This window comes from Zophobas morio, unplaced genomic scaffold, assembly GCF_036711695.1.
Source record: "Zophobas morio isolate AGI-343-1 ecotype UQ-CSIRO unplaced genomic scaffold, CSIRO_AGI_Zmor_V1 ptg000041l, whole genome shotgun sequence".
NCBI classification, from domain to species: Eukaryota; Metazoa; Arthropoda; class Insecta; order Coleoptera; family Tenebrionidae; genus Zophobas; species Zophobas morio.
The window spans coordinates 3248069-3271151 of NW_026972146.1; the positions used below are offsets into that span (position 1 = coordinate 3248069).

At 29.9% G+C, this 23083-nt stretch overlaps 1 protein-coding gene across 6 annotated transcripts in view; it reads left to right on the top strand.

Moving 5' to 3' along the window:
* Nucleotides 1-23083, top strand: part of LOC135140997 (potassium voltage-gated channel protein eag) — a 56669-nt gene that overhangs the window by 18426 nt on the left and 15160 nt on the right. The window contains exons 3-8 of one of the 6 annotated variants that reach the window (XR_010282301.1): nucleotides 4070-4201; nucleotides 4252-4373; nucleotides 4456-4851; nucleotides 11417-11724; nucleotides 17257-17456; nucleotides 17607-17694. Coding sequence is in view for 5 of the 6 variants with exons in the window: in XM_064071765.1 (XP_063927835.1) it covers nucleotides 4070-4201; nucleotides 4252-4373; nucleotides 4456-4851; nucleotides 11417-11840; nucleotides 17257-17456; nucleotides 17607-17859 (1527 nt within the window). In the remaining variant the exon portion in view is untranslated. The other 5 variants (XM_064071765.1, XM_064071766.1, XM_064071768.1 and 2 more) reach the window with 5 other exon arrangements.

Consider the following 23083-nt stretch of genomic DNA (forward strand, 5'->3'; position numbering starts at 1 on the left):
ATGTTTTAAGTTTCTTTTGTTGAAAAGGTGGCTATGGATATTTAGAAAAAAAAGGCAAAACATAGGCCCCGCCCACCCGCCCTACCACAATTCTGATGATTTTTTTATTCGTCGTAAGCGGAGGGGTGGAGCTTAATTGTAAAATCGATATTTCCTTATACAAATTTACCACTTTAACATGTTTTAAGTTTCTTGTTGTGAAAAGATGACTGCACATATTAAGAAAACAAGGCAAAATATAAACCCCGCCCACCCACCCAGTCTCAATTGTGATGATTGTTTTATTCGTCGTGCGCCACGGAGGGCGGAGGTTAATTGCAAAATCCGTATTTCTCTACAAGAAATAAAAAATATGTTTATTAATAAAAAAGACAAAGATTAAGACCCACCCATATCCGTCCCAAGCTCAATTGTGATGAATTTTTCATTCGTTGTAAGATCGAGGGGCGGGGCTTAATTGCAAGATCCATATTTGCCTAGAAGAATTTACCATTTTAAACAGACATATTTTAAGTTTCTTGTTCTAAAAAGGCGACCACGTATATTAAGAAAAAAGGCAAAATATAAGCCCCGCCCACCCGCCCTATCTCAATTGTGACGATTTTTTTTAATCGTCGGTAGCCAAAAGAGCAGAATTAATTGCCAAAGCCTTATTATTTCTCTATAAGAAATTACCAAGACATGTTTTTGAGTATTGAACTATTCAAAGACTGCTACGTATATTAGGAAAAAAAATTGAAGTCAAAGATTAAGCCCCACCCATACCAGCCCTGATCTAAATAGTAATGAAGTTTTCATTCGTTGGCGGACCTAGGGGAGGAGCATTGTAAAATCCATATTTCCCTACAATGTTGGGTTTCTAAGAATAAAAAAAGTCATCACAATTCCGATAGGGTGGGTGGGCGGGGTCTATCTTTTGCCTTTTTTTCTTAATGTACATAGTATATTTTAAACAACACGATACTCAAAAACATGTATTTAATTTCTTGTAAAGAAATAAGTATTCTACAGTTAAGCTCCGCCCCTTTGATTAACAGCGAATAAAAAAAATCATCACAAGCGAGATAGGGTGGGTGGGCGGGCTGGCATTTTGCCTTTTTGTTTTAATATGTGTAGACTTCCTTTCAGAACATGAAACTTAAAATATGTATGTTTATAATGGAAAATTTGTGTAACGAAATATCGATTTTGCAATTAAGCTCCGCCCCATATATGCAAAAATGTACCATTTTAACCATGTTTTAAGTTTCTTGTTGTGAAAAGATGGTTATGTATACTAAGAAAAAAGGGCAAAATATAATGTGAGTTTTTGCAATTTTAAATAAAATTGAAAAAACCAAAAAATGAAATGATCGAAAAATTGAAAATCCCAAAAATAGAAAATTTTCACATTAACAAAACGAAAAAATAATTAAATCAAAACATTGGAAAACAGAAAAATTGAAAAAATAAAAAAAAACAAAAAACGAACGAAAAATTGAAAAACTGAAAAACTAAAAAAACAGAACATTTAAAACTCGTACAAAATCTTAAAATTGAAAAAACCAAAGATTTTAAAATCGAAAACTTGAACACAGAAAATTTGATAAATGGTAAAAATAAAGAAAATAAAAACCAAAACCAAAAATTTAAGAAATGAAAAATTGAAAAATCAAAAATTGAAAACTCAAGAAATTTTAAATTGAAAAAACGAAAAATTATAAAATCAAAACATTGGAAAACCGCAAAATTGACAAAATAAAAAAATAAAAAACCGAAAGAAAAAATTGCAAACCGAAAAATCAAAGATAAGAAAAATTGAAAAATTAAATATTGAAAACTCGTGAAGCTGCTAATCAAAAAATTGCAAAATCTTAAAATTTTAAAAATAAAGAAAAATGAAAAACTTAAAAATCTCAAATCGAAAATTGAAGAAACGTAAAATTTTAAATCGAAAAAGTGAAAAATCTAAAATTGAAAAAACGAAAAATTAAAGTCGAAAAATTGAGAATCGAAAATTGAAAATCCCAAAAATAGAAAATTTTCACATTAACAAAACGAAAAAATAATTAAATCAAACATTGGAAAACAGAACAATTGGAAAATTAAAAAAAAAACGAACATTTAAAACTCGTGAAACTGCTAATTAAAAAATTACAAAATCTTAAAATTCAAAAACCAAGGATTTTAAAATCGAAAACTTGAACACAGAAAATTTGATAAATGGTAAAAATAAAGAACATAAAAACCAAAACCAAAAATTTAAGAAATGAAAAATTGAAAAATCAAAAATTGAAAACTCAAGGAATTTTAAATTGAAAAAACGAAAAATTATAAAATCAAAAATTGAAAACTCAAGGAATTTTAAATTGAAAAAACGAAAAATTATAAAATCAAAACACTGGAAAACCGCAAAATTGACAAAATAAAAAAAATAAAAAACCGAAAGAAAAAATTGCAAATCGAAAAATCAAAGATAAGAAAAATTGAAAAATTAAAAATCTCAAATCGAAAATTGAACAAACGTAAAATTTTAAATCGAAAAAGTGAAACATCTAAAATCGAAAAAACGAAAAATTAAAGTCGAAAAATTGAGAATCGAAAATTTGAGAATCCAAAAAATTTAAAAATTTCACATTAAACACGAAAATGAAAAACTGAAAAATTCCAGAAACGACAAACTGAAAAAATTAAATTGAAAAAACAAATAAATAAAGAAAATAAAAACCCGGAACCAAAAATTGAAGAAATGAAAAACTGTAAAATCAAAAAAATGCAAGATCTTAAATTGAAAAACCCAAAGCTTGTAAAATCGAAATACTGAACACTGAAAAACCGATAAATGGTAGAAATGAAGAAAATAAAAACTGAAACAAAAAATTTAAGGCATGAAAAATTTGAAAAATAAATAATTGAAAATTTCAGGAATTTTAATTTGAGAAAAAGAAAAATTATAAAATCAGAACCGAAAAATATACCATTTTAACCATGTTTTAAGTTTTTTGTTGTGAAAAGATGGCTACGTATACTAAGAAAAAAGGGCAAAATATACGCCCCGCCCGCCCGCCCTATCTCAATTCTGATGATTTTTTTAATTCGTCGTAAGCCGAGGGGTGGAGCTTAATTGAAAATCCTATTTTTCTATAAGAAATCACCATGTGATAATGTGTTAATAGTCGAATTCGGTCGAAGTATAAACATAAACAGTCGAAGTTAAGCATATACTGAGAAATTGGGAATGTCCACATTTTTCCCATTAGTTATATATATAAATTTCCCGGTGGACCCCCATGTCCTCAATCCGACACTGAAAGTAACACTACTTCAGTTAGCCAACTAATGAAAAGACGGTTTTTTGCTGGATGGTAGGTGTTTTTGGCATGCTGTATATATACTTACTTATTCTCTTATTATTGGCATGTTTTTTTACTCAAATTTGACTATTGTTGGTTGAGATTTGGTAAATTCCAAAAACGTAAAATAACGAAACAAACATTGTTTTCCAAATTTTCAGATTCAAAAGTGCACTATCACATGGCTTTTTACTGATTTTTCGTTCATCATTCTACCCAGCACCCCTCCATTCTGATTTTCTTCTTTGTTTTGACGCAAATAAATAATACCCATCGACATAAAAATCAAAAATAACTCTCTCATTTTGGTTTCCACAACAAACTTGTGCGCCCATTTCCATTACACCCTCTATTCTAACGTGGTACCTGTATTTGGTACTTTCATTAAAAATGTGTGTCACACCAAATTGCGAAGGTACTTAGGTAGGTATCCCGTTCGCTCCACAGTGACATTTTTTCAAAATTAACAACCATTTTGGTACGACTCGGCATGCTCGTGTTCCAAGGTACCGAGAAACACTGCTTGTTTTGTTCGTTTAACTAGTACGATTAGTTCCTTGATTTGTTTGTATTATTTTGGGTCAAATGACGCACCATCAGCGCCACCATATCAGAGTACACAGCACGAAACACCGTTAGTCAACAATAGAGTAGCCAGTACAGCTTTAGTTAGTTTGAAGCTTAAGCATCACTGGACATCAGTTTTGACCCGAACTTCAAAAACTCTCTCTTTGTAGAAACACCACTATGGCTACTCCTGCAGATTTCGCCCATAAAGAACGAGCGCGACTTGGTAGTCCTCTTTCTATTGACTTTTCGGGACATAACAGCGCTGAAACAACCCATAGAAACCGACGATGCGAAAGGAGGTACTTTGGAAGTACGAGTTTCTCGGTTTGAAGTAACCCGAAACTTCTAGGTCTGTCAAAATTCGCCAAGTTGGCACGCTCGGTGACCCGCAGTCGCTCGGTCCTGGTGTCGCAGTTCTCTTCCCATCTGCCGAACCTGAAAGACACCACGAAGCAGTCGCATCTGGCGCAAGTCAGTTCCAGTACCAGTCGTACTGCAAGTACTAACTGTTGTTCTTGCACGCTGCGTTCGGATTTTTTGGGGTTATGTATAGATGATGAGTTTAAGCGCAGACATCATGCCCCAGTACCGCCAGGAAGCCCCCAAGACGCCGCCGCATATCTTGCTTCACTACTGCGCCTTCAAAGCCATCTGGGACTGGATCATCCTGTGTCTCACGTTCTACACAGCGATTATGGTCCCGTACAACGTGGCTTTCAAGAACAAGACCTCCGAAGACGTGTCGCTGCTTGTTGTTGATTCGATTGTTGATGTTATTTTCTTTATTGATATTGTTTTGAATTTTCATACGACTTTCGTGGGGCCGGGGGGCGAAGTGGTGTCCGACCCGAAGGTGATCCGGATGAACTACCTCAAGAGTTGGTTCATCATCGACTTGTTGAGCTGCTTGCCTTATGATGTCTTCAATGCCTTTGATCACGACGAAGACGTAAGTGCACAAATGTTTTGAGCCTATGGGCGGATCATTTTTGCCGGTCGTCACCGAAGGAGGCGGCCCAAATCGTCCAAGGGCAGAATTTGTAGGTAGGCTCAAACTACAACGAAATTTACGTGTTGACCAAATTCTTACTCTGAATTAGTTTTAATTTTATAAATACCCTATCTAAAATGTTCAGAATATGATGAGTCTATACTTGTGGTTTACCATTCCATTTATATTTTTTGGATTTGTTTATACGAGGTGTCTCAAAAAAGTTAATGACTGAGTCAATTTATTTTATTGAAGAAATCAAGAATAGCAAAACTGAATACTTTGAAATCTTGTCAATTAGTTGGACCCTGAGCCCAATTTTTTTTTGCAATATCTGTGATGTACTATTAGTTTCCGTAAGTTATAAAATTACAAAAAAAAAACCTATTCTGCTCTAATAAAATCGAGAATATGCTCAAAATCACACTAATATTAGGTCTAATTGTGCCAACCATAGTTATAAAATTCACATTAAATTAAGTCACGGACATTTTTTGAAGTGTACTACATTTCAAAAAACAAAAAAAATGTTCAGTTTATAAACTTCATAAATTTGGTTTAAAGTTTATCAATCATGTTTGACTTTATCCATTTCATTTGTTATCCTTTATTGCGGTCTCTCTTGAGTCGAGGTGTAACACCGGATCACTTCGATTTTCGATTTTTCGTTTTTTCGACCAACCATTTCATCGAATTAGATTTTTCAGTTTCAATTTTTCTATCAACTTTTCGATTTTATTACTTTCAAATTTTCTGATTTTTCAAATTTGCGGTATTTTGAATTTTCGAGTTTTTAGTTTTTTCGTTTTTCGATTTTTTAATTTTTCGTTTTTTTGATTTTTCGATGTTTCGATTTTTTGATTTGCCATTCTTTCAATTTTCGATTTTTCGTCTTTCCATTTTTAGATTTCTGGATTTTTCTGTTCGTCAGTTTTTAGATTTTGCAATTTTTTTGCATTTTTCGATTATATTTTACTTTCCGACTTTTTTGATTTTTGAATTCTCGATTTTACGTTTTTAATTCTTCTATTCCCGAGTTTTCGATTTTCCATTAATCATTAAATTTTTCGATTTTTCGGTTGTTTTATTTCTCGACCTTCGATTTTTCCAACTTTCGATTATTCGATTTTCCATTTTCTGATTTTACGATTTTTCGATTTTCGTTTTTCCGCTTTTGTTTTATTTTTCCATTTTTCGATTATTTTACTTTCCGATAGTTTGATTTTTGAATTTTCGGTTTTTCCATTTTTCGATTTGGGATTTTTCAATTTTTCGGTTTTTTAATTTTTCGTATTTTGATTTTCGATTTTTCATATTTGTGGATTTGTGTCCGTTTTTTCGATTTTTAGAATACTGATTAATCGAATTTTTGATTTTTGAGCATTTCGATTTTTCGATTATCATTTTTACGATTTTTCAAAATCTCGATATTCGTGTTTTCGATTTTCCATTTTTCAAATTTTCAATTTTTAATTTTGCTTTTTTCGATTGTTGCTTTTTAGAATTTTCCCTTCTTCAGCTTTTAGATTTCAATTTTGTTACTTTCCGATTTTCTACTTTTCGATTTTTTTATTTTTTTTCGATCGTCGTTTTTCGATTTTCATTTTCCCGATTTTTTGATTTTTCAATTTTTAGGCCTTGCAATTTTTTTACTTTTCGTTTTTTCGAGTATTTGTTTCATCGAATTTTCGATTTTTCGATTTTCGATTTTTCGGTTTTTCCATTTTCCGATTTTCGATTTTTCGATTTTCCATTTTTAGATATTTTTCGATTTTTCTGTTCGTCAGTTTTGAGACTGCAATTTTTACTTTTCCACTTTTCTATTATTTTAGTTTCGGATTATTCGATTTTTGAATTTTCGTTTATTTTTCATTTTTCGATTTCCGATTTTTTAATTTTTCGATTTTCGGTTTTTTAATTTGTCGATTTTCGATATTCCGATTTTCGATTTTTCGATTTTCCAATCTTCGATTTTTCAATTTCCAGTTTTCGATTTTCCACTTTTTGATTTTACGATTTTTCGATTTTTCTGTTCGTCAGTTTTTAGGCTTTGCAATTTGTTTACTTTTCGATTTTTCGATTATTTTACTTTCCAATTTTTTGATTTTTGAATTGTCGACTTTTAGAGTTTTCAATATTATGAATTTTTGAATTTTCGGTTTTCCTATTTTTCGATTTTTGATTTTTCCATTTTTCGGTTTTTTGATTTTTCAATTCTCGGTCTTTCAATCTTGCAAATTTTCGATTTTTCAGATTTGTGAATTTCCAGTTTTTCGATCGACCTACGTATTAGATTCATTGAATTTTCGATTTTCGGTTTTTCCATTTTTAAATTTTTGATTTTCCAGTTTTGTATTTTCAGATTTTCTGTCTTTCGCATATCTGATTTATCAAATTTGCGATTTTTCGGCTTTTCGATTTTTCGATATTTGATTTTCGAATTTTCGATTGTTCAGTTTTCCATTTCTCAGCTTTTAGACTTCAATTTTTTTACTTTTCGATTTTCCAAATTTTCGAGTTTCAATTTTCAGATTTTTGAATTTTCGATTTTCTTTTTAAATCTTTGAATTTTTCGGTTTTGATTTTTCGAATTTTTGATTTTTAATTTTTCGATATTCTATTTTCCGCTTTTCAGAATTTTCGATTTTCAGTTTTCAGACTTTTGATCATTAGAATTTTGGTTTTTCAGTTTTATGATTTTTCGATTTTCAGAAAATTTGAGTAGTCGAATTTTCGATTTTTCAATTCATCGATTTTTCTATGTTCAATTGTTCAATTTAAATTTTGCGATTTTCAATTTGTCCATTGTCGATTTTTAGTATTTTCGGTTTTTCAGTTTTTCTATTCTCAACTGTTAGACTTCAATTTTGTTACTTTCCGATTTTCTACTTTTCGATTTTTTTATTTTTTTTCGATCGTCGTTTTTTCGATTTTCATTTTTCCGATTTTTTGATTTTTCAATTTTTAGGCCTTGCAATTTTTTTACTTTTCGTTTTTTCGAGTATTTGTTTCATCGAATTTTCGATTTTTCGATTTTCGATTTTCCATTTTTAGATATTTTTCGATTTTTTTTATTTTTCGATTTTTCTGTTCGTCAATTTTGAGACTTTGCAATTTTTACTTTTCCACTTTTCTATTATTTTAGTTTCTGATTATTCGATTTTTGAATTTTCGTTTTTTTTTCATTTTTCGATTTCCGATTTTTTAATTTTTCGATTTTTCGCTTTTTTAATTTGTCGATTCTCGATATTCCGATTTTCGATTTTTCGATTTTCCAATCTTCGATTTTTCAATTTCCAGTTTTCGATTTTCCACTTCTTGATTTTACGATTTTTCGATTTTTCTGTTCGTCAGTTTTTAGGCTTTGCAATTTGTTTACTTTTCGATTTTTCGATTATTTTACTTTCCTATTTTTCGATTTTTGATTTTTCCATTTTTCGGTTTTTTGATTTTTCAATTCTCGGTTTTTCAATTTTGCAAATTTTCGATTTTTCAAATTTGTGAATTTCCAGTTTTTCGATCGACCTACGTATTAGATTCATTGAATTTTCGATTTTCGGTTTTTCCATTTTTAAATTTTTGATTTTCCAGTCTTGTATTTTCAGATTTTCTGTTTTTCGCATATCTGATTTATCAAATTTGCGATTTTTCGGCTTTTCGATTTTTCGATATTTGATTTTCGAATTTTCGATTGTTCAGTTTTCCATTTTTCAGCTTTTAGACTTCAATTTTTTTACTTTTCGAATTTCCAAATTTTCGAGTTTCAATTTTCAGATTTTTGATTTTTCGATTTTCTTTTTAAATCTTTGAATTTTTCGGTTTTGATTTTTCGAATTTTTGATTTTTAATTTTTCCATTCTTCGGTTTTTAGACTTCAATTTTCTTTCTTTTAAATTTTTCGATATTCTATTTTCCGCTTTTCAGAATTTTCGATTTTCAGTTTTCAGACTTTCGATCATTAGAATTTTGGATTTTTCAGTTTTATGATTTTTCGATTTTTAGAAAATTTGAGTAGTCGAATTTTCGATTTTTCAATTCATCGATTTTTCTATGTTCAATTGTTCAATTTAAATTTTGCGATTTTCAATTTGTCCATTGTCGATTTTTAGAATTTTCGGTTTTTCAGTTTTTCTATTCTCAACTGTTAGACTTCAAATTTGTTACTTTCCGATTTTCTACTTTTCGATTTTTTTATTTTTTTTTCGATCGTCGTTTTTTCGATTTTCGTTTTCCCGATTTTTTGATTTTTCAATTTTTAGGCCTTGCAATTTTTTTACTTTTCGTTTTTTCGAGTATTTGTTTCATCGAAATTTCGATTTTTCGATTTTCGATTTTTCGGTTTTTCCATTTTCCGATTTTCGATTTTTCGATTTTCCATTTTTAGATATTTTTCGATTTTTTTTTATTTTTCGATTTTTCTGTTCGTCAGTTTTGAGACTTTGCAATTTTTACTTTTCCACTTTTCTATTATTTTAGTTTCGGATTATTCGATTTTTGAATTTTCGTTTTTTTTTCATTTTTCGATTTCCGATTTTTTAATTTTTCGTTTTTCGGTTTTTTAATTTGTCGATTCTCGATATTCCGATTTTCGATTTTTCGATTTTCCAATCTTCGATTTTTCAATTTCCAGTTTTCGATTTTCCACTTTTTGATTTTACGATTTTTCAATTTTTCTGTTCGTCAGTTTTTAGGCTTTGCAATTTGTTTACTTTTCGATTTTCGATTATTTTACTTTCCAATGTTTTGATTTTTGAATTGTCGACTTTTAGAGTTTTCAATATTATGAATTTTTGAATTTTCGGTTTTCCTATTTTTCGATTTTTGATTTTTCCATTTTTCGGTTTTTTGATTTTTCAATTCTCGGTTTTTCAATTTTGCAAATTTTCGATTTTTCAAATTTGTGAATTTCCAGTTTTTCGATCGACTTACGTATTAGATTCATTGAATTTTCGATTTTCGGTTTTTCCATTTTTAAATTTTTGATTTTCCAGTTTTGTATTTTCAGATTTTCTGTTTTTCGCATATCTGATTTATCAAATTTTCGATTTTTCGGCTTTTCGATTTTTCGATATTTGATTTTCGAATTTTCGATTGTTCAGTTTTCCATTTTTCAGCTTTTAGACTTCAATTTTTTTACTTTTCGATTTTTAGATTTTTGATTTTTCGATTTTCTTTTTAAATCTATGAATTTTTCGGTTTTGATTTTTCGAATTTTTGATTTTTAATTTTTCCATTCTTCGGTTTTTAGACTTCAATTTTCTTTCTTTTAAATTTTTCGATATTCTATTTTCCGCTTTTCAGAATTTTCGATTTTCAGTTTTCAGACTTTCGATCATTAGAATTTTGGATTTTTCAGTTTTATGATTTTTCGATTTTTCAATTCATCGATTTTTCTATGTTCAATTGTTCAATTAAAATTTTCCGATTTTCAATTTGTCCATTGTCGATTTTTAGAATTTTCGGTTTTTCAATTTTTCCATTCTCAACTGTTAGACTTCAATTTTGTTACTTCCCGATTTTTTGGTTTTCGATTTTCCAATTTTCAGAATTTCCGAGTTTCTTTATTCAGATTTTCGATTTTCCACTTTTTCGATTCTAGATTTTTCGAATTTTTGTTTTTCCACTTTTTTGCTTTTTAGATTTTCTGTTCGCTTCAGTTTTTAGGCTTTGCAATTTTTTTAATTTTCAATACTACAAATTTTTGACTTTTCGATTTTTTGGTTTTCCCGTTTTTCAATTTTCGATTTTTCGATTTTTGAGGTTTGTGAATTTCCACTTTTCGATCGACCTAGGTATTTGATTCATTGAATTTTCGATTTTTTGATTAGCCATTTTTAGATTTTCGATTTTTACGATTTGTATTTTTCGATTTTCTGTTTTTTGCATTAGTGAATTTCAGTTTTTCCGATTTTTGATTTTGCGCATATTTGATTAATCAAAAAAGTTACCATGCTTACAAAAACTTCAAAACATCTACAATATTTCAAAGTATTCAGTTTTGCTATTCTTGATTTCTTCAATAAAATAAATTGACTCAGTCATTAACTTTTTTGAGATACCCTGTATAATCAAATCTAAAAAATATTAATGCAGTGATAAATCACAAGTATAAAAACTCATCATATTTTATACATTTAAGATAGGATTTATTCTGCAAAATTTTGAGGTGACGTCATAAATTTTTTAGAGGGGATAAGCAAATATATTTTAATTAAATCATGTTTATCATGACTTTAAAACATCTGCAAGATTTCAAATTATTCGATTATTCATTATTTTATGGGAACAACTACCTGCTAAATCTTCTCCGACAAATTCGAGAGAACTGGTGTGAGCCATAAATATTTCTCACCAAATGTAAATTTCGTTGTAGTTTGAGCCTACCTACAAATTCTGCCCTTGAAGGATTTGGACCACCTTCTTCGGTGAGGGCAGGCAAAAACGATCCGCCCATAGGCTCAAAACATTTGCGTGCGATTGTACGCGTCTAAACTTATTTTAAACCCGGATTTTACATGTGTAGGGAATCGGTAGTCTATTCAGCGCCCTGAAAGTCGTGCGCCTGCTCCGCTTGGGCCGCGTCGTCCGCAAGCTCGACAGGTACTTGGAGTACGGGGCGGCCATGCTGATCCTGCTCCTGTGCTTCTACATGCTCGTCGCCCATTGGCTGGCGTGCATTTGGTACTCCATCGGGCGTTCCGACGCCGATAACGGCGTCCAATACAGCTGGCTCTGGAAGCTCGCCAATATCACCCAAAGCCCGTACTCGTACGTCTGGCCAAATGACACCAACACGCCAGAACTGATAAACGGCCCTTCACGCAAAACCATGTACGTAACGGCTTTGTACTTTACCATGACCTGCATGACGTCGGTGGGATTTGGAAATGTGGCCGCCGAAACTGACAACGAACGAATTTTCACGATTTGCATGATGATCATCGCTGGTAAGGAGCGTTCACGCGGTGTGCGCAATGGCCATTTCCTACGGTTGCGAAGGAAACCGTGCGGAATGGCCGCGTTTCTTAACCGTGGCGGTGAAAATGCGCTTTTCGATTTTTTCATTACGGAACTAGGAGTGCTCGTGGTTGTATTGATCTTGAAGGTGTGAATAAAGTGTGATAAATGGTCGCCGCCCGACCTTCGTGCCGTCTACAAGTGCTAAAAATATTGGAATCGAGTCCATTAGACAACTGGCTACTTTTATATTTTCTCGACGTTTCCTGACCACTAGAGTAGGAAAAATGGATTCCCGTTTCCATCTGTCTGTCTGTCGTCTGCCCGAATTTTTATTAGAAACTACTGGACAGATTCTTGTCTAATTATACATCCAGATTTTTGAAAAAAAAAGATCAAAATTTTATAACATTTTGCAATTTAACTTTGAAAGTACAAAACCGAATACTCTGAAAACTTGCAAACTTTTTAAGGTTGTCGTAATCATGGTAAATCGTTAAACTAAGTCATCTCAAAATTTTGCAATTTTTGGATTTCTCAGTTATCCGATTTCGCAATTTCTTAAATTTTCGATATTTTGATTTTATAGTACTTTAAGAAGTTTCTCAATTTTGCCTCTTTCAATTTTTCAGTTTTTGTTTCTTCAATTTTTCAACTTTTTGATTTCCAATTCTTAGATTTTTATAGTTTTCAGTTTATACTTTTTCGTTTTTTCATTTTTTGTTTCTTAGTCAATTTTGCAGTTTTTCAATTTTTTTTATTCGAACAGTTGAAAAATCCAAAAATTGAAAACCGAAAAAATGCCAATCGAAAAATTGAAAAATCTCAGTGAAAAAAGGGAAAACTCAAAAATCAGAACATTGAACAACCGAAAAATTGAAACAATAAAGAAAATAAAAACCTAAACCAAAAACTGAAAATCGAAAAACTGAAGAAATGAAAAATTGAAAAATCTAAAAATTGAAGCATCCAAAAGTTGAAAAATCGATAAATGGTAAAAATAAAGAAAATAAAACACTGAAACGAAAAATTGAAGAAATGAAAAAGTGAAAAATAAAAAATTGAAAACTTTAAATCGAAAAACGAGCAAATTTAAAAATTGAATAAAGGGAAAAAAAGAAAAATTTTAAATTCTCAATTGTCGAAAATTGAAGAAACGAAAAACTGAAAAATCGAGGAAGTGAAAAACCTAAAATTGAAAAAACCAAAAATTAAACAGTAAAAAATTGAGAACTGTAAATTTGAAAAACTCAAAAATTGAAAAATTATAAATTCCAAACATTGGAAAACCGAAAAATTGAAGACACGAAAAATTGAAAAATCAAAAAATTGTAAAATTTTAAATTAAAGAAACGAAAAAAAAAGAAAAATTTAAAAACCTCAAAAAAAACGAGAAATTGAGAACCGAAAATTGAAAATCCCAAAAATTGAAAATTTTCTCACTGAAAAAAGCGAAAAATTATAAAATCAAAATATTGGAAAAGCAAAAGTTGTAAAATCGAAAAATTCAACACTGGAAAATCGATAAATGCTAAAAATAAAGAAAATAAAAAACCGAAACGAAAAACGTAAGAAATGAAAAATTGAAAAATAAAAACTCAAGAAATTTTAAATCGAAAAATTGCTAAATTTAAAAATAAAGAAACGAAAAAACAAAAAATTTTAAAATCGCAAATCGAAAATTGAAGGAACGAAAAATTAAGAATTTCGCATTGAGAAAAAACGAAAATTTATAAAATCAAAATATGCAAAAATTAAAAATTCAGAAAATTGAAAGTTTAAAAATTGAAAACTCGTGAAACTGCTAATCAAAAAATTGCAAAATCTTAAAATTGTAGAACCAAAAAGAAATGAAAAATTTAAAAATCTCAAATCGAAAAATTGAAAAATCGAGAAAGTAGAAAAGTTAAAATTGAAAAAACAAAAAATTAAAAATCGAAAAATTTCACATTGAAAAAACGAAAAATTATAAAATCAAAACATTGCAAAGCCGAAAAATTGAAAAAATAAAGAAAAGAAAAAATCTAAAATAAAAATTAAATAATCGGGAAAGTGATAAATCGAAATTTGAAAAACCAAAAAATTAAAACGTCCAAAAATTTTGAACGAAAAAACTGAAAATTTCAAAATGTGGAAAATCTCACATAAAAAAAAACAAAAAATTATAAACTCAAAACTTTAGAAAACCGAAACCGAAAAATTGAAAAACTAAAGAAAATAAAAAACCGAAACGAAAATTGAAAACTCATGAAACTGCTAATCAAAAAATTGCAAAAATTTTAGAATTGAAGAAACGAAAAACTGAAAAGTCGAAAAATTAAGAATCGAAAAATTGAAAATCCCTAAAATTGAAAAATTTCACATTGAAAAACGAAAGTTTATAAAATCAAAACATTGGAAAACCGAAAAACTGACAAAATAAAAAAATGAAAAGCCGAAACTAAAAATTGCAAATCGAAAAATATGAAAAATTCAAATAATTGAAATTTTAAAAATTGAGAACTTGTGAAACTGTTAATCAAAAAAATTGCAAAATTGAAAAATTAAAAAGCCGAAAAATTGAAAACCGAAAAATTTCACATTGAAAAAACGAAAAATTATAAAATCAAAACACTGCAAAGCCGAAAAATTGAAAAAATAAAGAAAAGAAAAACTCGAAACGAAAAATTGAAAAATCAAAAAATTGAAAAATTAAAAATTTAAATCTCGTGAAATTGCTAATACAAAAATGCAAAATCTTAAAATTGAAGAAACGAAAAACTAAATAATCTGGAGAGTGAAAAATCGAAAGTTGAAAAAACAAAAATTAGAAAGTTCACAAATTTTGAACTAAACAACTGAAAATTTCAGAAAAATTGGCAATCAAAATAAAAACCGAAACGAAATATAGCAAATTGAAAAATCGAAAATATGAAAAATTGAAAAATCAAAAAGTTGCCAAATAAAAAATTGAAAACTCGTGAAACTACTAATCAAAAAATTGAAAATCTTAAAATTGAAGAACCAAAAAAAATGAAAAAATTTTAAAATCTCAAATCGAAAATTGAAGAAATGAAAAATTTTAAATCGAGAAAGTGAAAAATCTAAAATTGAAAAAACGAAAAATTAACAACCAAATGAAAATCCCAAAAATTGAAAAAATTCATAACGAAAAAACGAAAAATTATAAACTCAAACATTTGAAAACCGAAAAATTGAAAATTTTCACATAAGAAAACAAATAATTATAAAATCAAAGCATTAGAAAACCGAAAAATTGAAAAACTAAAGAAAATAAAAAACCGAAACGAAAAATTGCAAATCGAAAATTGAAAAATCAAAAAATTCCAAAATCTTAAAATTAAAAAATCCAGAAGTTGTAAAATCGAAATATTGAACCCTGGAAAATCGATAAATGGTAAAAGTAAAGAAAAAAAAACCGAAACGAAAAATTTAAGAAATGAAAAATTGAAATCTAAAAAACTCAAGAAATTTTAAATCGAAAAATTGCAAAATTTAAAAATTAAAGAAACGAAAAAACAAAAAATTTTAAAATCTCAAATCGAAAATTGAAGGAACGAAAAATTAATAATTGAGAATGTAAAAAACTAAAATTGAAAATACGAAAAATTTAAAAGTCGAAAAATTGAAAATCTCTAAAATTGAGAAAATTCTCATTGAGAAAACAGAAAATTATACAATCAAAACATTGAAAACTCGAAAGATTGACAAAATAAAAAAATAAAAAGTCGAAACTAAAAATTGCAAATCGAAAATTATGAAAAATTCAAAAAATTGAAAGTTTAAAAATTGAGAACTCGTGAAACTGCTAATTAAAAAATTGCAAAATCTTAAAATTGAAGAAACAAAAAAATGAAAAATTTAAAAATCTCAAACCGAAATCTAAAATGAAAAAACGAAAAGTTAAAGCCTCGAAAAATTAAAAACCGAAAAATTTTACATTGAAAAAGGAAAAATTATAAAATCAAAACACTACAAAGCCGAAAAATTGAAATCTCGTGGAATTGCTAATCAAACAATTGCAAAATCTTAAAATTGACGAAACGAAAAACTAAATAATCGGGAAAGTGAAAAATCGAAAGTTGAAAAAGTCGAAAAATTGAAAACCAAAAAATTGAAAATTTCAAAAATTGAAAAATTTCATATTGAAGAAACGAAAAATTATAAAATAAAAACATTGGAAAACGGAAAAATTGACAAAATTGAAAAAATAAAAAAACCAAAACGAAAAATTGCAAATTGAACATACAAAATATTGAGAAATCAAAAAATTTAAAAACTAAAAATTGAAAACTCGTGAAAACTGGTAATCAAAAAAACTGCAAAATCTTAAAATTGAAAAAACAAAGGAAAATGGAAAATTTAAAAATGTCAAATCGAAAATTGAACAAACGTAAAATTAAAAATCGAGAAGGTGAAAAATCTTAAATTGAAAAACCAAAAATTCAAATCGAACAATTGACAACCGAAAAATTGAAAAAAACTTCAATTAAACAAGAAAATAAAAAACTGAAAAATTGCGAATCGAAAAATTGCAGAAACGACAAACTGAAAAAAATTAAATTGAAAAAACAAAAATAAAGAAAATAAAAAACCGGAACCAAAAATTGAAAAATTCATAGATTGTAAAATCGAAATACTGAACATTGAAAAATCGATAAATGGAAAAGTGAAGAGAATAAAAACTGAAAAAAAATTTAAGAAATGAAAAATTGAAAAATAAATAATCGATAACTTCAGAAATTTTAAATTTAAAAAATTGAAAAGTTATAAAATCAGAACAGTGAAAAACTGAAACGAAAAATTGAAAAATTAAAAATTGAAAACTCGTGAAACTGCTAATCAAAAAATTGCAAAACCGTAAAACTGAAGAATCAAAGAAAAATTAAAAATTTAAAAATCTCAAATCGGAAATTGATGCAACGAAAAATTAAAAATCGAGAAAGTAATAAATCTAAAATTGAAAATTCTAAATATTAAAAAGGTGAAAAATTGTAAACCGAAACAGTGAAAATCCCAGAAATTCAAAAATAGCTACTAAGAAATCAAAAATTACAAAATCTTAAAATTGAAGAAATAAAAAAAAATGAAAAATTTAATGCTAAAGTCGAAAAATTGAAAATCCTAAAAATTGAAAAATTGAAGAAATGAAAATTGCAAAATCTGAAATTTGGAGAATTAAAAAACTGAAAAATTTAAGCTTAAAGACTGGAAAAATTACAAACCGAAAAACTGAGTTAACAAAGTAAATTAAAAATTGAAGACCTGAAAAATCCAACTCAAAAAAATTGCGGGAATCACTAAAAATGTATAACTTTTCAAAGAACCGGGATTTGTTGGGATGCACTTCAGCGCCGAGCTAAATCCTGCCAAAACAACCCCCTACCAATTTTTCTCTCTTTGCAGCTCTTTTGTATGCGACGATCTTCGGCCACGTAACGACAATAATCCAGCAAATGACTTCGGCCACCGCCAAATACCACGACATGCTGAACAACGTAAGAGAGTTCATGAAACTTCACGAAGTCCCCAAAGCCCTGTCTGAACGTGTAATGGATTACGTGGTGTCGACCTGGGCCATGACCAAGGGACTAGACCAAGACAAGGTATTTTCCCGGAACACAACGACCAATCTTTCCGTTATTTTCCTGTTTTCGAGTCTTGTTTGTCACCATTCAAACAAGACAAATATTTTCATCGAAGCGAATTGCTTTCAGACGCAGATGTCGCACCCACACTAAAAGCCCTTGTTTTAGGTTCTGAATTTTTGTCCGAAAGACATGAAGGCTGATATTTGCGTCCATTTAAATCGAAAAGTGTTCAATGAGCATCCCGCTTTCCGGCTGGCTTCCGACGGCTGCTTGAGAGCTCTGGCGATGCACTTTACCATGTCCCATTCGGCTCCGGGAGACCTCCTCTACCACACCGGCGAATCCATCGACTCGCTGTGCTTCATCGTCACGGGGTCTCTGGAGGTGATCCAGGACGACGAGGTGGTGGCAATCCTGGGTGAGTGTTAAATAAAACAAACAAAAATATGTATGTAGTGGGTGACAGTTTGTCAAGCTTATTTTCGGGGTTAATTGCGTTATTTTTGGACAAACTGAATTGTTTTTAATAACTTTAATTTTGACATGTTAATACATATTTAAACTGGATATATGCTCCACGTTGGCCACCAACTAGCGAATTTCGTGAATTTTGTGCAACTTTGGTATAATATTTGAATTCTTTGACCTCGATTGTTGATGTTCAGCAAGAACCACGGGAAGGTCTGGAGCAAGTCTTGCCAGGACAGGAGAGGGCTAGGAATTGTTAATTAGGGAGGAAATGTTATACAGTACAGTACAATTTAATACAATAGAAATACAACCTACAATCTAGATCGATACAGCTACATTACAGGATACAGATACAGATACAGATACAATACAGGATACAGATACAGTTGCATAGTTAGTACCCAAGCACCCAAGTTAGAAGCAAGCACACCGATGGAACTCGGACGAAATCTATAGGTCGCAGTGCTCCTTCGCCCAAGGCAGGAACGGAAGCCGCATAAATCCAAGGCCGTCTGACCTCATCCTTAAAGAATGATGCGACCCAGCGTCTAAGGGCCAACAGAACCCCCCCAGACCAAGAGCTTCTGACGACATGGAGAATTCAGACCGGAACCAAAAGATGCACTGTTGCAAATAGAATACCCAAGCAAGCACACCGATGGAACTCGGGACGAAATCTATTGGTCACAGCGCTCACACGCCCAAAGGAGAATGCGGCCGCATAGATACAGGGCCGACTGACCTCATCCCTTTGGGATGATGAACCTCATCCTTTTAGGATGATGACCCATCGTCTAAGGGCCAACATAACCCCCTCAGGTCAGAGCGTCTGACGACATGGAGAATTCAGTCTCGGAACCAAAGAATGCACTGTTGCAAAATTAATAAGTTAATACCCAAGCAAGTGCACCATGAAAACCCACAAAGCATTTGCACTGTTGCGAAGTTAAGTTAGTAACTATACTATATACTACAATTTGGTTGAATTACAAAAGTTACAATATACACAATACTCCACGTTTGCCACCAAAGAGCGATGACTGTGCTCGCTCGTTGTTGTTGCCCGGCGAGAACCAAACAATACGAGGAGGTCTGGAGTTTGTCTCGCCATGAGAAGAACAATAAATTGGAAATTCGCGAACACGGGCTACTTTTAAGCCAAAACGGAGCTCCGAAAGCTACGATGTTGCTGCCACCATACCGAAATCAAAACTAACCGAAAACCGCAATATTTGTTCAGGTGGCTCTCCTGACAGTGATGTCATCGAACATCATGATGAGATTGCAAACATTATTTTTCATATTTTGATCGGAAAATTGCACGTTGTTAATATGTTTATGTTTGTAGGAAAACGGTTTTAATTATATTAATTAATACTTAAAATTAAAACTCCAACCGTATTTACTCCGTTTTCGGGCATTTCTGGAAAAATGCACACTTTGTTCTGCGTTCACAGCGCTAATGCAGAATATTGCCAATAATATTTATTCTTTTCTTTATTTCTCCGAATGCTCCGACGTCGCTGCCACCAGACCGAAATCAAAACTAAACACAAAGGATCGAAGCTGGTCACGTGACAGTGACGTCATGGTGCGTCAGCATGAGATTGCTAAAATTATTTTTCATACTTTGATCGGAAAATTACACTTTCGGGGCTAATTCAACAATGTTTAAACAAATTGAATTGTTTTTAATAATTTCGTGTTTGAGGGAAAACGATTTTCAGTTGAATTGTTTAAATATCATTTAATTATGTCGTGATAGTTTGTTAGCAGCGTTTGCACGAGTTGATTTCATTAATAATTGCAAATCTCTCATATGTCGCCATTTGTTATTATACACAACGACAAATTTTAAAAATAAATAAATAAATTCGCCACTTAGTTGCGAAATTGTTTCCTTACTCTCCTTATTGCGAATAGACGTTTTCACACGCTGAACGTTCGACTCAAACTGCCCAACAGTGGCCGCTGACCTGTATATATACCGGTTGGATGACGTAGCAAGACGTTCGCGAATGTTCGAGAAGCTATTCCTTTGTTTGAATAGGTCGTGACGTCCGATTCGCGACGTCACGACATGAATCTTTAATTTATCAACGCATTATTAGCAACTAAAATGTTTATAAAAATCTTTTTAGACATTGTTTGTTTATATTTGTTAATTTACAATGTACAGGCTTAAAAATCGGTTAAATACCGGTTGGCTGACGTCACAAGACGTTCGCGAATGTTCGAGACGCTATTCCTTTGGTTGAATACGTCGTGACGTCACGATTCGCGACGTCACAATGTAAATCTTTAATTTACCAACGCATTATTAGCAACTAAAATGTTTATATAGATCTTTATAGACATTATTTGTTTATATTTGTTAATTTACAATGTACAGGCTAAAAAATGAGTTAAATACCGGTTGGCTGACGTCACAAGACGTTCGCGAATGTTCGAGAAGCTATTCCTTTGTTTGAATACGTCGTGACGTCACGATTTGCGACGTCACAATATGAATCTTTAATTTATCAACGTATTATTAGCAACTAAAATGTTTATATAAATCTTTTTAGACATTGTTTGTTTATATTTGTTAATTTACAATGTACAGGCTAAAAAATCGGTTAATTACCGGTTGGCTGACGTCACAAGACGTTCGCGAATGTTCGAGAAGCTATTCCTTTGTTTGAATACGTCGTGACGTCACGATTCGCGACGTCACAATGTGAATATTTAATTTATCAACGCATTATTATCAACTCAAATGTTTATATAGATCTTTTTAGACATTGTTTGTTTATATTTGTTAATTTACAATGTACAGGCTTAAAAATTAGTTAAATACCGGTTGGCTGACGTCACAAGACGTTCGCGAATGTTCGAGAAGCTATTCCTTTGTTTGAATACGTCGTGACGTCACGATTCGCGACGTCACAATGTGAATCTTTACTTTATCCATGCATTATTAGCAACTAAAATGTTTATATAGATCTTTTTAGACATTGTTTGTTTATATTTGTTAATTTACAATGTACAGGCTAAAAAATCGGTTAAATACCGGTTGGCTGACGTCACAAGACGTTCGCGAATGTTCGAGAAGCCATTCCTTTCTTTGAATACGTCGTGACGTCACGATTCGCGACGTCACAATGTGAATCTTCAATTTATCAACGCATTATTAGCAAATAAAATTTTTATATAAATCTTTTTAGACATTGTTTGTTTATATTTGTTAACATCTCAAAATTTTGTCGAATAAATCATCTCTAAAATATGCAAAATATTATAACTTTATAAATGTACACTCTTAGATTTTAGAATTATTTATACAGGGTGATTTTACCGATTAAAATAAAAAACGACTCAATATTTGGTATCGCAACGTTTCGTTTTTCCTTCTTCGATTTTACAATTTCTCGTCTTCCAAACTTTTCAAATTTTCGTTTTTTCAATTTGTCGATTTACAATTTTTCAATGTTACAGTCTTTTATTTTTAGATGTTTCAGTTTCTCAGTTTTTAATTTTTCGATTCTTCAATTTTTTGGTTATTTAATTTTTGAAATTTTTCATTTTTGTTTTTCTGTTCACTGTTTTTCTAGTTGTAAGTTTTCAATTTAGCAATTTTTGGATTTCTGAGTTATCCGATTTCTTCAATTTTTCAAGTTTTTGATTTCCAATTTTTAGATTATTCATGGTTTTCAGTTTATACTTTTTCGTTTTTTCATTTTTTATTTTTCAGTTAATTTTGCAATTTTTCCATTTTGTTTTTATTCGAAAGCTTAGTTGAAAAATCGAAAATTGGAAGAATTTTACAATAAAAACAGGGAAAATTATAAAATCAGAACAGTGAAAAACCAATAAGTTGAAAAAATAAAGAAAACGAAAAACTGCAACTCAAAAATTTGAAAAATCTAAATATGGAACCATCCAAAAGTTGGAAAATCGAAAAATTGCAAAATCTTAAAATTGAAAATCCCAAAGGTTTTAAAATCGAAAAACTAAACACTGAAAAATCGATAAATGGTAAAAATAAAGAAAATAAAGAACCGAAACGAAAAATTTAAGAAATGAAAAATTGAAAAATAAAAAATTGAAAACTCCAGAAATTTTAGGTCGAAAAACGGGAAAACTTAAAAATTGAAGAAAGGAAAAAAACGAAAAATTTGAAACTCACAATTTGAAAATTGAAGAAATGAAAATCTGAAAAATCAAAAATTGAGAACCGTAAATTTGAAAAACTCGAAAACTGAAAAATTCTACATTGGAAAACCAAAACATTGACAAAACAGAGAAAGTAAAAAACCCCAAAGGAAAAATTGCAAATCGAGAAACTGAAGACATGAAAAATTGAAAAATCAAAAAATTGAAAAAATAAAAATTGACAACTAGTGCAGACTGTTAATCAAAAATTGTAAAATCTCAAAATTAAAAAAAAAATGAAAAACTTAAAAATCTCAAAACGAAAATTTAAGAAACGAAAAATTGAGAACCGAAAAATTGAAAATCCCAAAAATTTTAAAATGTCACATTGAGAAAACGAAAAATTATTATTGTATCAAAACAGTGGAAAACCGAAAAATTTAATAAATAAAAAAATAAAATACCGAAACGCAAAATTGAAGAGATGGAAAACGGAAAAAACAAAAAATTGGAAATTCGTGAATCGGCTAATTAAAAATTGCAAAATCTTAAAATTAAAAAAACAGAAAGTTGTAAAATCGAAATACTGAACACTACAAAATCGATAAGATAGTGGTAAAAATAAAGAAAATAAAAAATGAAAAATTGATTGCAAAATTTAAAAATTGAAACACACTGAAAAAACAAAAAATTATAAAATCGAAACATTGGAGGACCGAAAATTTGAAAATTTTGAAAATGTAAGGAAAATAATAAATTGAAACGAAAAATTGAGAACCGAAAAGTTGAAAATTCCAAAAATTGAAAAATGTCACATTGAGAAAACGAAAAATTATAAAATCAAAACAGTGGAAAAAGAGAAATTCAAAAAATAAAGAAAATAAAAAACCGAAAGCAACCATTTAAGAAATGAAAAATTGAATAATAGAGAAAATTTAAATAAAGATTGCAAAATTTAAAAATTGAAGAAACGAAAAAACGAAAAATTTAAAAATCTCAAAATCGAAAATTGAAGAAACGAGAAATTTAAAAATCGA